This window comes from Rhinolophus ferrumequinum, chromosome 19 (assembly GCF_004115265.2).
Source record: "Rhinolophus ferrumequinum isolate MPI-CBG mRhiFer1 chromosome 19, mRhiFer1_v1.p, whole genome shotgun sequence".
In the NCBI taxonomy this organism is placed as follows: Eukaryota; Metazoa; Chordata; class Mammalia; order Chiroptera; family Rhinolophidae; genus Rhinolophus; species Rhinolophus ferrumequinum.
The window spans coordinates 16,928,515-16,945,627 of record NC_046302.1 but is presented as its reverse complement, the minus strand read 5'-3'; the positions used below and the strand labels follow the sequence as shown (position 1 = coordinate 16,945,627).

General features: G+C 34.0%; 1 protein-coding gene across 3 annotated transcripts in view; it reads left to right on the top strand.

The window, feature by feature from the left end:
• ROCK1 (Rho associated coiled-coil containing protein kinase 1) overlaps nt 1-17,113 on the top strand; it is a 141,464-nt gene that overhangs the window by 99,794 nt on the left and 24,557 nt on the right. For all 3 annotated transcript variants that reach the window (XM_033087414.1, XM_033087413.1, XM_033087412.1), the window contains exons 17-22: nt 2,516-2,622; nt 3,848-3,998; nt 9,500-9,660; nt 11,245-11,429; nt 12,999-13,068; nt 15,583-15,677. In XM_033087414.1, the coding sequence (XP_032943305.1) occupies nt 2,516-2,622; nt 3,848-3,998; nt 9,500-9,660; nt 11,245-11,429; nt 12,999-13,068; nt 15,583-15,677 (769 nt within the window). The remainder of the gene's footprint in view (nt 1-2,515; nt 2,623-3,847; nt 3,999-9,499; nt 9,661-11,244; nt 11,430-12,998; nt 13,069-15,582; nt 15,678-17,113) is intronic.

Here is a 17,113-nt window from a genome sequence, read left to right as displayed (position 1 = left end):
ATTTGGGGATTTTAACATATTTAGATTTTTTTAAGTGAGATTTTTTGTTTTGGCTAAAACTTAGCATGTATGCACATATTAAAATAAATAAAAGATATATTTGAATTGTTTACATGAACACACCCCCACATAACAAGAATCTAGATCATGAAACTGAACATTACCAGTAACCCAGAAGTCCCCCCTGTGCTTTCTTTTAGTCACTAAACCTCTTTCCCTGGAGTAACCATTGTTCTGACTTCTAACACCATAAATTAACTTTGCTTGTTTTTTAACTTTATATAAATGGAATCATGCAGTTATACACTACTTTGTGTCTGTTTTATTTTATTCAACATTGTTTGTGAGGTTCATCCCTATTGTTGTATATGACAATAGTTTATTTCTCCTTGCTGTGTAATATTCCATTTATTTTATATGACCACTGCAATTAATCAATCATTCTGTGACAAATGGATATTCTGATTATTTCCATTTGGGGGCTATTATGAATATTGGTGTTACGAACTTTCTTGTACATGTTATTTTGGTAATTATACACGTGGTACCTGTTGGTATACACCTTGGAGTGGCAGAGCCAGAGAGTGTATGTATACTTGGCTTTAAGTATTTCCAAACATTTCAAAGTAGCTGTACCCATTTACATTCACCAGCAGTATATGATAGAATGCCATTTGCCCCACAACATCATCAAGGACAATACTTATCCCAACTGAGTCTTGATGTTTTTTAGCCATTCTGGTGGTATGTGATAGTGTTTCCTTATGGGTTAATTTGTATTTCCCTGGTGTCTAAGATTGAGCAGTTTGCCATGTTTATTGGCAATTTGTGATGTGCTCTTCAAGTCTTTTGCCTATGTTTTTATTGGATTGTTTGTCTTTTTCTTATTGGTTTGTATGCCTCCTAGATATTAGTCCTTTATCAGATACAAGTATATGTATCATAATTGTCCTCTTCCACTCTGTGGTTTGCCTTTTCACTCTTCAATGTTGTCTGCTGATGAACAGGAGGTGTTACTTTTTTTATTTTTAATGTAGTCCACTTATTTTATTTTATGGTTAGTGCTGTATTTAGTATAGTCTATTAAATTCCTTGATTAGATCATGAAGACACTGTTTCCTATTTTCTTCTAGAAGTTTTATTCCATTTAGGTTATGATACCTGATATTTTGGGTATTTTCCTTCCACTATGTATTTCTATATATTTTTGTATAGAAAGCTTTTTTGTTTTCATGTGTTGCACAGACAAGTTAGTTTCTTCCTAGCATATTTTTAAAAATAAAATAAATGAGGATATCTTATTTAACATGTCTTGCATGCAGTTATTAGGAATCTGTAATGAATTAAAATATTTTCATTACTTTGTCTTGTTGGGACTTGGTTTATATAAACTTTTATATGAAAAATTCAGTTTAATCTGAATTTACTATCTCTACAGATTTTTAAAATTTTTTATTATAAATACAGGAAGAAGCATTTTTTAATAGTACTTTAACATTTAAACATCTTGCCACATTTACTTTATCCCTCTTCATACAAACACAGACTTTATATTTTTGCCCAATCATGTGAAAGAAACTGGCAGGTGTTTCTTTCTCCTCTCTGAACATAATGCCATTATCGTCTGCGTGCATGCGCTTGTAAATAAAATTGTTTCATTGCTCTGTAGCAGACAAGTATTATCAGGTGCCAAAGATTTAATATTCATTGGTTCATTAAAGAACTACTTCAGAAACAGTAAAATATGGGAAACAGGTAGAGTGAAGACTTCAGCAAGTACAAGTTAAACACTGAACTTTAAGAAGTACAAAACTTTTCTTTGGTGTATCATGGCACTTTATCCATGTCCCTGCCAAATCCTAGGCCACTTTGAATCACAAAATAAGAAAATAGATTCTTACGTTTGAACTAGACTATAAAATAGTCTAGAATTATATGTTAAATTCTACATGTATTATATTTATGTGTTTGTTAAATATGCATTAAAATTTTTTAAGGCATAAAGCATGTTATTTTAATGATAGTTACTAAATATGAGTTGCTACCATTGCATGTTGTGAGCCTCAGGTGGGTTAAAACTAAGCTTTGTTAGGGCACTTGGATTCCTTAGAATTTAGTTTTCTATAAAAATGAAGTTTGGCTCCATTAATTTAAGAGTAGCTAAATACTTTTAGAATGTCTGGCACATAAAAAGGACTTAAATACTTGCCTTAATTAACTGAAGGGTCTCACTCTTAAGATGGTAGAAAAGCACTGAATAAAGACTCAGCTCTGATTTTTGGACCAAGCCCAGTCTTGTCTCCATCTCTTTGACCAAATGTGAAATGAAGATGCCCTTGAATTAACATTAACATTAACATTTTGGTTACTATATTATAATTATTGTATGTACTACCAAGAAAAGAATTCTATCTGATCAGGACATTTAAAACTTTTTTTTTATCGTATTGGTCATGCTGAACAGAAAGACTTGTTTTAATAACCATGTAACTTGAACTTTTTTCTCACTTGATAGCTCGAATTACATCTTTACAAGAGGAGGTGAAGCATCTCAAATATAATCTCGAAAGAGTAGAAGAAGAAAGAAAAGAGGCTCAAGACATGCTTAATCATTCAGAAAAGGTAAATGATTTAACATTACCAATTATGAGGTAGTAGTATTTACTGGTTACCAAATGTTATAAGGTGGTTTTATAAAATAGCATTCATTTCTAATGTTTATATATTATGTTTCTAAAAGTTTTTATGATTGATTAGTTGGTTGTGGGGGCTGGGGGCATATGTCTTAGTTAGGGCTTTTTATTGTGTTATTTTTGTTTTTACCCTTGAAGGGTATTAGTTGTTTTGTATTATCTGATCATCACAAATTGCTTTGGTTTGGAAACACATTTTTATACAGAATTTTTTTGTATATGGGTAACATGAATGTGCTGAACCTTATTACTACTAGCCTTACGAAAAAGGAAAACAAAGGATCAATATATAGACCATGTATGCTTTTTCCATTTTGTTGGTAAGAGTTAGCAAAATAGAAAATGCACAAACTGGCCTTTACATGTAGAATTTTCTTAACAATGAAAAATGTCATTGGTTGTCTGCTTGTCCCTACCTTGCTTTAAAACAAACAAACAAAAAGATTAAATAGATAATACACAGATCTAGCTCTCACTTTTTGATGCCTCCCTGAAATGTTGTAGGTTTCCTAGATCCTTAGATAAATGATGAGACAATCCACCAGTTATGTTATCCTTTGAACATGTTTTGTGACAATCAGAATAGTTTTGATGTCGAAGTCTGGTGTAGAAGTACGATGAATGAAGATTAGAAGAAGCACCCAAACAGAAATGGAATACAATTTGATTTGGTCTTTTCATCAAAGCAACATAAATCTAGGTATAGATGCAAATGTAGATAGAGATAATTTAATTGTTTAAAAGAGCAGTAGCAAGAATTTTTAAAGGAAGTGAAGAACTGTCTTATTTATTTCTGATTTTAGCAATGAACCCTCCTGAACATCACCACCACCACCACAACTTTGTCCTGCCATCAGCCATAGCTTAATGATTCAAATGGGAACTAGTAGGATTGGGGGGAGGGTAAGGAAAAAATAATATTTCGCTTTTTATTATATGTGCTTATTGTGATTTCAAAAGACATTACAGGCAATGTGAAATATACAAGAAAGTATCAAAAATAAACTTACATATTGAATAAAAATATTTAAGAAATATGTCACATTTCAGGCCAGTTGATTTCATACATTATTTCTTGTGGAATATTAAATAATGTAAGATTTAATAATGTATCTTTTGAACAGTATTACATGATTCTCATTCTCATTTTACAGGAAAAGAATAATTTAGAGATAGATTTAAACTACAAGCTTAAATCATTACAACAACGGTTAGAACAAGAGGTAAATGAACATAAAGTAACCAAAGCTCGTTTAACTGACAAACATCAATCTATTGAAGAGGCAAAGTCTGTTGCAATGTATGGTAAGTGTCTGTGTTTATATTTTCTACATGATTAGTTTTTAAATAGTGCCTACAAAAAATTTTTAGTTTTGATCAGAATTTCACTTTATAGTAGTATACATTCTTAAAAATTACAGTGATCTAGGAAGAGGATATCTTCCCTTTTTTTTTCTTTTTTTTGATAACTTCCTTTTTTTGAAATCACAATTTCACCTTCTAGTTCCCTCACTGTACTATCCTTTACTCCCTATAAAAGTCAGAGGAATCGCTCTTTTTTCCCAGTTTCTCAGTTCTTTATTTTCTTCCCCATCCGTTCTGGAACTTATTGTTTGTTAATTTATCTGCTTTCTTGCTTTGTACCCTCCATTTTTTCATTCCTTTGTATTTCCACTGTATTAGGCCTCTAAACACACCCCTAGATCAGACCAACCAGCCACTTGCTTCATTTGATATAGTTCTTCAGATGGGCACTCACCCAATACATTATGTCCAACCACAGTTGAGCCATCAGTTTTTTTATATATCACTCATCAGTTCCTTCTCCCAGACTTTTATTTCTCTTCTCGAGTTCCTATACCATTTATTTGTTACTCCACTTTTAGGTGAATATTTTTCCTATTTCAAAAAGAAATTGTGAAAGCATAGTTGTGAGCTCCTCAAAATCTAGTTCTCTTATTTAATTAATCTAGCCTACTTCTTTACCCATCGTCAGTATCTTCCCTCTCATCTTAGAGGAGGGTGACCCTCTCTTCCTGTCCTGGCTGTTACGTTCTTGCTGTACTGAGATCCAGTCTCTTTTTACCTCATCATAACTTATTATAGTAGTTCCCCCTTATTCATGGTTTTATTTTCCATGGTTTTAGTTACCCGTGGTCATCTGAGGTCCAAAAATATTAAATGGAAAATTCCAGAAATAATTCATAAATTTTAAATTGTGTGCTATTCTGAGTAGTGTGATGAAATCTCACGATGTCCCTCTCTATTTCACCAGCTCATGAACCATCCCTTTGTCCAGTGTGTCCGTGCTGTGTATGCTTCCCACCTGTTGGTCACGTAGCCTTCTATCGCAATATTGCAGTGCTTATGTTCAAGTAACCCTTATTTACTTGATAATGGCGCAAAGCGCAGGAGTAGTGATGCTGGCAGTTTGGATATGCCAAAGAGAAGCTGTAAAGTGCTTGTTACATATCCTCACAAGGTCAATAGTAGCCTAACATCGCTACATCACAATGCCTACATCATTCACCTCACTTCATTTCATCACATAGGCATTTTATCATTTCACATCATCGCAAGAAGGGTGAGTAGAGTACAAGAAGATATTTTGAGAGAGACAGAAATCACATTCACTTAACTTTTATTACAGTATATTGTTATAATTATTCTATTTTATTATTAGTTATTATTGTACCTAATATATAAATTAAACTTTATTATAGGTGCTACGTATATACAGGAAAAAACATAGTATATGTAGGGTTTGGTACCATCTGTAGTTTCAGGCATCCTCTGGACGTCTTGGAATGTATCTCTGTGGGTTGCGGGGGACTACTGTATCCTTTTTCTCTTGTTCATCCTCAACCTTTTCTCCTCCACTGAATCCTTGATTGTTGTAAATATGTGCAAGTCTCTCCCACCTTAAAAAAGTCAAACCCCGGGTGGCTTGATGACTCAGTTGGTTAGAGCGTGAGCTCTAACCGGGTTGCCAGTTTGATTCCCACGTGGGCCAGTGAGCTGCACCCTCCACAACTAGACTGAAGACAATGAGCCACCGCTGAGCTGCCGGAGGAGCGGCCGGATGGCTCAGTTAAGTTTAGAGCGCAAGCTCTTAACAAGGTTGCCGGTTCAGTTTCTGCACGGGATGGTGGGCTGCGCCCCCTGCAACTAAGATTGAAAAGGGTGACTGGACTTGGAGCTGATGGGCCCTGGAAAAAGACACTGTTCCCCAATATTCCCCAATAAAAAAATGTTAAAAAAGATAAACCCTTGCAGCAACCTGCTGTCTTTACTAATTGCCACTGTTTTATTTATCCCTTTATACCCAAACTTCTAAAAAGAGTAATCTTCCTTTTCTTCACCTACTACTCACTTCTTAACCTACTACAATCTGGAAAATTGTCACTTGGCACCTTTAAATTCAGTTTGTTCAAGGAGAAACTTAGGATATTATCTGTCAAACCTTTTCTTACCCCCTATTCTCACTATTCTCGTTAATGGCTATATAGTTTTTATGAGGCCAGGCTTGGAATAAGACAAATCTGTTTTGCCTCTTAGCCATTCTGTGACTAATGAAAAAAAATTAGATGAGAACAATGCATGTAAAATGCCTGTACCTGGAGAGCTTTTCAATAAATGGGAGATGTTATAATGGTTAAGGAGAGTGGTAGTTTCAATAGCCAGGAGCCCAAGCTAGAAATCTGGGAATCATTCAGGATTTCTACTTCCAAATGATATATATAACCTAGTCCTCCTTTCCTATTCTTTTTTTTTTAATTAATTTTTTTTTTTAAATACAGTCATCTTTTTTTTTTTTTTTCATTGTATTGGGGAATATTGGGGAACAGTGTGTTTCGCCAGGGCCCATTAGCTCCAAGTTATTGTCCTTCAAACTAGTTGTGGAGGGCGCAGCTCAGCTCCAAGTCCAGTCGCTGTTGAACCAGCAACCTTGTTGAGAGCTCATGCTCTAACCAACTGATCCAGATCCATCCGGCCGCCCCTCTGGAAGCTCAGCGACAGCTCGTTGTCTTCAGTCTAGTAGTAGAGGGCGCAGCTCACTGGCCCATGTGGGAATCGAACCGGCAACCCTGTTGTTCATAGCTCACACTCTAATCAACTGAGCCATCCGGCTGCCCCATTTCCTATTCTTCTAGTTCATGATGGCATCATCACTTTGCTTCATCTGTTACAATAGACAATTTTTACTCTACCAAGAGATGTTCTACTCATCAGTCTGTTCTCACTTAGGTCAGAATGATCTTTTTAAAATTCAAATCTTATGCTAGTCTTTCTTAAAATCCTTTTGTGGCTTTTCACTGTTTACAACGTACATATATTAAACTCCTCATGACATGCAGAATCTTTGCATTAGCACTTAACCTATCTTTATAATCTTATTGCTTGTTATGTGTACCCCTTAAGTATTGAGCTACTTTTATTTCACATGTGTTAATTATTGAATGCCTGCTATAGGCCTGGCACAACTGAGAATATAGCAGAGAATAAGACTTACAAGAACTCTTTCTCACAGATTATATTCTGTTGGTGGAAATAGGCAAAAAAGCAAATAAATTAAAATATGGAGAGATTATAAATAACACACAATGTGATATTTTCTAGGTAATACTACATTAGATGGTGTTCCAAGGAAAGACCTCTCTGAACTAATGATATATGTGGTTAAGAACTGAAAGTTGAAATGAATCAGGCATTAAAAAGAGTGGGAGGGAGTATATTCCCAGGCAGAATTGATTATAAGTTCAATACTCGTATTCTAAAAATGGTGGGAAGCCATTGAAGTGTTCTAAGCTGTGCTGAGATGTGTAATTTAGGTTTTAAAAGACCACCCCTGCTGCTGTGTGGAGAATGCTTTTGAGAGAGATAACAGTTTAAAAAGGGAGATTAGCTACTGTGTTTCCCCGAAAATAAGACCTAGCCAGACAATCAGCTCAAATGCGTCTTTTGGAGCAAAAATTAATATAAGACCTGGTATTATATTTTATTATATTATATATTTTATATTATATTAATTATATTGTATTATATTATACCGAGTCTTATATTAATTTTTGCTCCAAAAGACACATTAGAGCTCATTGTCCGGCTAGGTCTTATTTTCGGGGAAACACGGTAGAAGTCTACAGGCTGTAGGCATTGGTGGTCATAGAGCTGAAAAGATGTGGAGATACAGAGGACAAGAGTTGGTGATAAATTGAATGGAACAAGGAAGAAGAAGGAATCAGGAAAGACTCAAGGTTTTAATTTTAACAACTGGATGGATGTTAATATATTTTGGCATTGAGATCACTGAGGTAGGAGTGGTTTGGAATAAGAGGGAAATAAAGGTGTCTGTTTTAGATACGTTGACTTTGAAAAGCATATTTGATGTCCAGGTGGAGATGTCAAATAGTCAATTAGTATGTAAATCTGATTATCAGGGGAGTGGTATCGGTTTAGTGGTCATACACATGGAGCCATATGCAGAACCTGATGAAATCAGCAAAGGGAAGAATAAGGGCAGAAGAAAAGAAGAATCATAATGGAGCCCTTAGGCAGTCTAACATTTGGGGGTCAGGTAGAAGAAGAGAAACCAACAAAGGAAACCAACAAAAGAAAGAACAGCCAAACGGGTAACAGGAAAACGAAGAAAGTATGATATTAGAAGCTTAAAGAGTAAAATATTGAAAAAATGAGGAAATGTTTCAATATACTGAATTTTGTTAAGGTCAGTGAAAATGAAGACGGGTATTATGTGTCCTCTGAATTTTGCAGGATGGATGTCACTGGTTACCACATAAAAAGTAGTTTCAGTGGAAGAGTGGAGATAGAAGCCAAATTGGAGAGAGATATGTATAGTAGATGTGGCACTAGAGACAATAAGTGTAGACAACTCTCAGAAGTTTGGCTGTGAACAGAGATGGGGTGCTAGCCAAAGAGGGATGTGTGATCGGTGGAGAATATTTTAGTAGGGGAGATAATAGATTATTGTGTTGATGGGAATGATTCAGTTGGGAGGAGGAAATTGTTGAGTCAGAAAGAGATGAAATAATTGAAGGAAGAAAGTCCAGAACAGAAGTGGATGAGTTTATGTTTGGTTAGAGAGATGGGAATAAGGTGATGATGTATTGGTGCAGCTAAGTTTGTAGTTTTGGGGGGAAAGATGGGGAAATTCCATTCAAATGTTTTCCATTTTGTCACCTAGAGGACCGTCTCTGAGTGTGGGAAAGCAGACTTACTAAGTTTGAATACTGTTGGTGCAATTTACTAGTTGTAGGACCATGGAAAAATTGATCTTTCAGAACATTAGTTACCATATCTCAAAGAAGGAGCCTCACTGTATGTAGGTGTTATACTACGTGAAATCTTGTTTATCTGAGTTGCATAAGTTAGAATTCCTATCATAGCCTAAGTCTCTTGAAACTTTTCCGGAACAATGCAAGGTATAGATTAATAACCACAACCTTATTTTCCTGCTTTTATCCGAACTATCTCCATTTTTCTTTTTATATTCCACTTTTTTTCCCCGCTATACTTTCACCTTCTGGTCTGAAAATGGCTCTGAATAATTGGGCAAGGGCTGGATTTAGAAGGTTTTGTTTTATTACTATTTTATAACTTTCTTTAGAGATCCCACTACATAAATAATTCAATTAACATAAGGACTTCTATAATGAATAGCTTTTTTAGAGTCCCAGGATAAAAACAGGAGGGATTTTTTGGGCAGCAGTTTGTCTTATACAGCCCATGAAAATGAAAAATATTAAATAGTCTCTTTAAATGTATGTTCGAAACTTTTTTTTTCACAGAGATGGAAAAAAAGCTGAAGGAAGAGAGAGAAGCTCGAGAGAAGGCTGAAAATAGAGTTGTTCAGATTGAGAAACAGTGTTCCATGCTAGATGTTGATCTGAAACAATCTCAGCAGAAGCTTGAGCATTTGACTGAAAATAAAGAAAGGATGGAAGATGAAGTAAGAAAAATAGACAGTACTGACTTTTTTCATCTTATAAAAGAGAAACAATCATGAGCTGTGACTAAAAAGCCATTATCTATCATTTAAACAGCATTGGGGAAATTTGAATGAAAATAACCTATGTGTATCTATGTTCACTGCTATATGGTCACCACTATATCCCTAGCTCCTAAAATTTTCACCTTCAAATAGTTATTGAACATTAACACTAGAGGGTCTATGCCATTTTGCACTGTGATAGTACAGCTGTGTAGAAGTGTCATAGCTCCTCCCCTGAAGAAAGTGACCATCTGCTTAAAAACAAAACAAAACAAAATCCTGCCTTTATTGTAAAGTATCCTGTAATCTCAAAAGGAGCATTGCTGACAGATTTCAAAAAAGTGTTAAACTGCAGAGCTTTGACTGGCTTAGATTGATAGAAAGCACAGGATACACGTTCACAAAACAATAAAAAGACAGAATGACATATCTTTGTGGTTACTGTATGTATTTTAGAAATTATTTATAAAAGTGATTAGTCCATATATGTAAGTTAGAGAATGGAGAAAAGAGTAGAATAATCAGGAAAGACTTCACAAAGGAGGGATGGAATGTTACCATTATTTTATAGGTTGGGGAAGACCTTAAAAGTTAATAGTTTGAGAGTCAGAAGCCTGAGTTGGTGGAGGGAACATTATCAGTGAAGATAACAATAAAAGAGTGATTACTGAGTGCTTAAGAAGATAGGTAAATGAGAAACAAAAGAGATTTGATCTGACCAATGAAGAAGAGACATGTTGATTATTAATGGGAGAAACTTGGAACCCTAAGTATTGATAGTCTTTTAAACTTAAAATGGGAGCTCTAGGTGAAAACACTCTTTTGGGGAAATTAATCTGATAGTAGTATATAGAATGGTCTAGAAAGAAGAGAGATTAGAGATATTTATTAGAGCCAGCATACAGGAAGAATGTATGTTGAAAATTTGAAAGACAGTATTCAGCCATTTAAAAAATACAATTTTTTAACATCGTGTTATCTGCCTGTTTCTATGCTAGGAGTTGGGGTACTGAATAATATAGGTATGGTCTTGACTTTTGTAGAACTTGCAGTCCAGAGGGAAAGACAGATATTAAAATAGTAATTACAACATGACATAATTTAAAAGAGAAAGTACTGAGTGCTGTAGGAGTGTTATGACTAATCCCATCTGGGAGTTAAGGGAGGCCTCAAAACTCAACTTTGGGGGGTTGTAGACTGGATAGAGCACAAACCCTTACAAATGTACAGGTGAATTGAAATATCCCCTCCTCCAAAATGGCTTTTATACTCACCTACTTCAGATTTCCATTGCAGGTGGGGGTAAAAAGAAACCCGATTTTTTCTCCCTGAGATCTCATATCTGAAATTTGGGAATTAATTTGAGTTAATGGTAAATTCTACAGTAATAAACACATAGAACAATGGAAACTTTTTAGAATACTGATATTCTCTATTTGTAGAAGGCATTATAATGTACTTGAGATTTGATTAATATTCTTTCAAATAATGTCTAATAAATTTCAAGAGATTTAAGATCCCAATTATTCTTCTCTTTCATAGGTTAAGAATCTTACCTTGCAATTGGAACAAGAATCAAATAAGCGACTGTTGTTACAAAATGAATTGAAGACTCAAGCATTTGAGGCAGACAATTTAAAAGGTCAAGAAAAGCAGATGAAACAGGAAATAAATACTTTATTGGAAGCAAAGAGATTATTAGAATTTGAGTTAGCTCAGCTTACAAAGTAAGTCTCAAAAATAACATTGTTGATTTCTATTTGTGTTCAGCATTGCTTATTTGTTTTATATTTTGTGTGCGTATAGATTACATACTTAGAGTTTGTAAAAGAAAGATTTAGAAAAAAGCATTTAGAAACAATAATTACTTGCAATGAAAGTTTGCAAGGGAGTTCGGGTTTTGGAAGGACAGGCTCAACAAAATAAATGTTTAAAGGAAGAAAAAGGAAGATTATCACAACTACATTTTTACAGTAAGTCTTTATGGTGGAAAAAACACAATTTTCTCATGATTTTCATATCCACAGAAGTCATCTTTTTTCACACTAGAATTACAAAAACAAGGGATAACCTTCTTTTTAGTAAGAATTCAGTACCTTACAGGAAATGTTCAAGGTTTATTTTATAGAGAATAGAATTAGACATGATGACCCTGTGTTTGTTTGTTCTTTTGGCTCATCTCAGAATGCATAGTGCCCTTTTTTCTCCTCCTTCTACTCTGAGATGTGATGTACCCACTTACTTAAAATGAAGACAAAGCAAGATGTCAGTATTACTTTGAGAATTTGTATAAGGACATGCTTCAGAAATTTAATTTCAAAGATGGGTATATCTTATGCCAAGTCATGTGTTTTTATTTCCTCCAAATTTGTTATAATAGCTTCATTTGCCAGCTTCATTTACAGCACAGTAAGTTTTGGAAAAAATTGTCAGTTTTGATTTTATTGGATTTATATTGGTGAAATTCTTTTCCCCTTTTAGAGCCACTGTTTTCAGCCAGTAATGCTTTATAGTTTTCTTCTCCCAAAATAACTTTAACTCAGAATTCAACAAACATTTATTATGTACCTTCTATCGATGGTATTCCTTATTAGATGCTGAAAATACAAAGCTATTAATACAAAGCTATTAATACGTAGTTATGAAAACATAGCTGCAGATGGAAGTGTTCATCCTTGAAAATCTGTGTCTATCAGTTGTATCGTGTCTTTCTGCAACTGTTCCTCTCAGTGTAAGTTGTTTCTGTGTGTGTGTTAAATACATGTAGCTGTCTGTGTTCTGCCTCCTTTGTCAGTTGTTCTTGCCTCCCTTCTTATTCCTTACCTGCTGAGTGATTTCCACACCACTCCCCTTGTGCTTAATTGGGCAAAAAATATAGTACTGAGTTATTCTTATTATGTGTTAAATATTTTCATGTCCTCTGTTTTTAAAGGCTTACACTATGTAAGACATTGTAAATGTATCCCTAAGAATGCTTTTCTCTACAAAAGTTTACCAAAGAAATCATTTTTATTTTTGCAGTTTGGATTAATCCATAATTAATAGTCTTCTGAAAGTGATCATCACTAGAAAAGGGTTTCATCTGCTTTGCGTGGTCTCATTTTATAAGGAGCGAAATGGAAATAGTATGGCCTAACCAAGTATAATTAGTAAATACTGCAAAATGAAGTATGAATTTCAAAAGCAAAGGTCATTTTAGTAAACCTTTTTATTCTAGCAACTTTAAGCAACAAAGAATAATATAAAGTTTATTATAAATAGGAGCATTTGTTTACTATTTTCTCTTTTATCTGAAGACAATATAGAGGAAATGAAGGACAGATGCGGGAACTCCAAGACCAGCTTGAAGCTGAGCAGTATTTCTCGGTGAGAATCATTTTTACCATATTCACTGTTTCAAAGCCTGACTTAAAAGAAGGTGTTTCGATTTTTAATGTGAACTGATTCTTTTTCAAATGACTGTGAAATGGTTTTCTCCCTGTTTATATTGCCATTTCTACATTTTATGTCTGAATCTGAGTTCATAATCTGTTAAGTTGTAAAGAAATGACCACTTTTATGCAAATATTTCCAGAATTGCTGTTAAACTAGAGCTACATATGAGACTTTGTTAAGGATTCTGTCTGCATGATAGCAAGCTCGGGTGGTTTAGAGTGCCAGTATTATCATGTTTGGTTCATGTATACACATTACAGTAGCCTGCATACATCCATTTGTAGGTATAACTACATACAGGTATAAGTATAAGTTGTTGTTCAAGAGCTTTTTTCCGTTTTAGCTCTCTGCATTTTATACATCTGTTTTGCTTTATCTCCATAAAAATCACTCTCTTATTTGTTACAGGCCAAGTTATTTTCACTACTACTATTGATGAGCATTTACAGCTAATGCTTTGAAGTTTAATTGAATCCTCTGAATTTTTTTGTTTCTTTTGGTTGCCAAGCTTGTGCTCTACCATTTAAACTTAACTTTTCTCTAGCTGCTCCATTACTGTTAACACTGGCAGTCACCCTTCCCACGAGCTTTGTGTAGTGCGATTAAATGCATACAGTTCAGGTTGTACTGGTCCACATGCCCTAGAAATCAATCGTGAACAGTATTGGAAGTAATGGTTTCCCCAATAAAAAAAAAATGTGAATACCATTAAAGCTATATAGATTTTTCACATGATTTAGAGTTCCATGCTCTATTTTGCTCATCTCCTAATAAACAGGGTGACTTGCTATTTTTTTTGTCTATTTCTTGGCTTATTAGACCATTACTGGAGTTATGTTTTTAAATTTTTTAAAAAGTCAGTATTATTGAAAAAACCTTTCCCTGGGTGTAGATCAACCTTATTTGTTCAAAGTGTCCTATAATACCATGCACATTTTCTTGTCCACAGACTTCCACAGAGTAATTATCTAGTACCTCCAGACTTTGGGATGCCTATCACATGACTTTTGGTGGTTCTCATGGATTCTTACATTGCCTCTATAAAAACAATGTAAAACCTGACCTGTGTCTGAGTTCTGATTTATTCCATTGCTTATGAGGATTGGGTTAGATATTGTTAAATATGATACGTTATTATGAGCCAAATTTAACATTTTCTTTAATCTAGGCTTTCAAGTCAGATTTCTTTTTATTTCTTCACCGATTACATACATAAATTTTAGTATTTGGAGTCAGACAAAAGAGAGATGAGAATCTGATTCCTAAAGGCAAAATGGATTATTTTATGTTAGAAATTGTAAACCCTTGAACTAGAGCAAGCCATCCCTCTTTCATTTGCAATCCCATAAAAATGTATGTATTTTTCCCCTAAAAAGTTCTATTTCTTAACAGGATAATTAAGTGTACAGTATAAAATTCGTTCTCCACAACTATTTACTGGTCCTTCCTTAATTTTTTTTTTTTTTTTTTACTATTTTACAGTAAAAAGGATAGTTAATTTTAGAAAAGAAAGAATCTTCAGAACTGAAAGTTTATTCAGACCCCAGCACCTAACACAATGTGGGTCTAATACTTGTTAAATATGTATTGATGAAGTTGGCAAAAGCTTAGTGAATTTTGTAAGAACCATTGTTCTAAGTATACATTATTTATATGTTAACAGAACACTTGATAAATCTTTGTGCATATTACTCCATCCAACCCTTCCAAAAGAGAAGTCGTTTCTCAAATATTATTCACTTCAGGAATTGATCTAACTTTTAAATAAGTAGTGCTTGCTAAGTTTCTTTATAATATTTTTCCCAAATCAACATAATTTTTTTTTTCAAATCAACATAATTTTAATACGCTTTTGAGGTATAATTTCTATATAATTAATTGTGCTCGTTTTAAGTGTATAGGTCTATAAGTTTTGACAAATGTGTATACTGTGTGACCACACCACAATCAACTCAGAAAACATTTCCTTCACCATAAAAAATTCCCTTGTGGCCCTTTGCAGTCAGTCTTCCCCACCCTCCTCTATCTGCAGGCAGCCACTGATTTGCTTTGTATCAATATTAATTATTTTCGCCTGTTCCAGAATTTCATATACATGGAATCCTTCAGTATATACTCTTCAGCGCCTGGTTTCTTTAACTTAGCTTAATATTTTTTAGATTTATTTTGTTGTATATATCAGTATTGCATTCCTTTTTATTGCTGATACAGATACACCACAATTTAAAAAATTTGTTGATGGATATCTGGGTTGTTCTAGTTTGAAGCTATGATGAATCGAGCTGCAATAAGCATGCACGTTTTAGACTGGATATATACCTGCATTTTTCTTTGGTAAATAGTTGAGAGTGGAATTGTTGGAGCATATGATAGTTTATAAGAAACTACCAAACTGTTTATTAACCCACCATAAACATTTATTTCTTCTTATCACTTGTTTTGCAGACACTTTATAAAACCCAGGTAAAGGAACTTAAGGAAGAAATTGAAGAAAAAAACAGAGACAATTTAAAGAAAATACAGGAACTACAAAATGAGAGGTATGTTCATTTTACGTTAGAACAAGAATCAGTGCTTCAACAAAGCATTCTTAAATGAAAAGTTTAAAGATAGAAAGATATGCCATATTCTGATGGCAGTGGTATAGCAAATCTTAATGAGTTAATTCAGAACCAGTCGAACTAGGTTTAGGCTAAAGTTTACCTTTATGGTGAAGAAATAATTTGTTATTAATACATTAACACTAGAAATTATACAGAGATTCACTAAACTGTGACAGCAAATTTTCAAGGGTCTCTCAATCTTCAAACACCTATTTGTATATAAATAGTTCATGCTGTATTCTCAAGTCATGATTTGTTATGTAAATGTCTTTAAAGTCTTCCTTTTAGTATTATTATGGAGGTTAATTTCCATTGCATGTGTGCTTAGAACCTTAAAAGGAGACCTTAAGGTCTCTTAAGCTACTTAAGTGTACCAACTTCTCATAGCTAGATAGTGTCAGAACAGACACTGTAACTCATTTTCCTTTAAACACCTTTTAAGGAAATAACATTTTTTTTAACTTTTGTTGAAGCAAACAAGTACATAAACTAACAAAACATGTACAGTTTTATGAATTATATGACAAATATCATAACTACCACCCATGAAAGAGATGGAACTTTGCTCTCCACCTCACAATTCTACTAATTATACCTCCTTTCCTACCTACCACAAGAGTTGTCACTGTCCTAACACTTATTTGTTGAAAGAACTGGATCATTTGTCTTATATAGTTTTCCTCAGTTGTGATTTTGTTGATTCTGTTTCCATAGTTAATTGAACATTTTCATCGTCTTTTTGTCTTTTCTGCAAATCAGTTAAATCTAGAGCTGTGCTGTCCAATATGGTAGTCACATATAACCATTTATATAAACTTTAATCCATTTAAATAAAATAAAAACTTTAGTTTATTAGATGTACTAGCTACATTTTAAGTGGTTAATAGTCACATACAGTTAGTGTTTACTATATTGGACAGCACGGGTGTAGAACATTCCATCATTATAGAAAGTTTAATTGGATATCCCTAATCTGGAGGCTTCATCAGATTCAGATGGGTTTTTAGAGGGGGAGAAGACTGCTTGATATATAACTTTGTAAAGTTTGGTTGCCTGTTGTATTGTTAGCAACTACTGACACTCACTGCTTAGAGCATTAATATATTAGGTAGATTCTAAAGTAGGTACAAAACTACATTTCCAAGTTAGTCTCTGTGACAGTGATAGACTCCTATTGTAGATTATAATCTGTTGCCTATCGTTTGTATGGTATCCATGGTGTAATACGCAATCCCAGGTTGTGTGCATTCACTGTGATGGGGGCACCCAATCCACTACATACTATTGTTTCAGAAGGTTGGTTGGTATGTTTGCCCTTGTTTGATCTCTTTAAGAGAAATATATTGATCATTACTATTGTGCTAACTACTGTA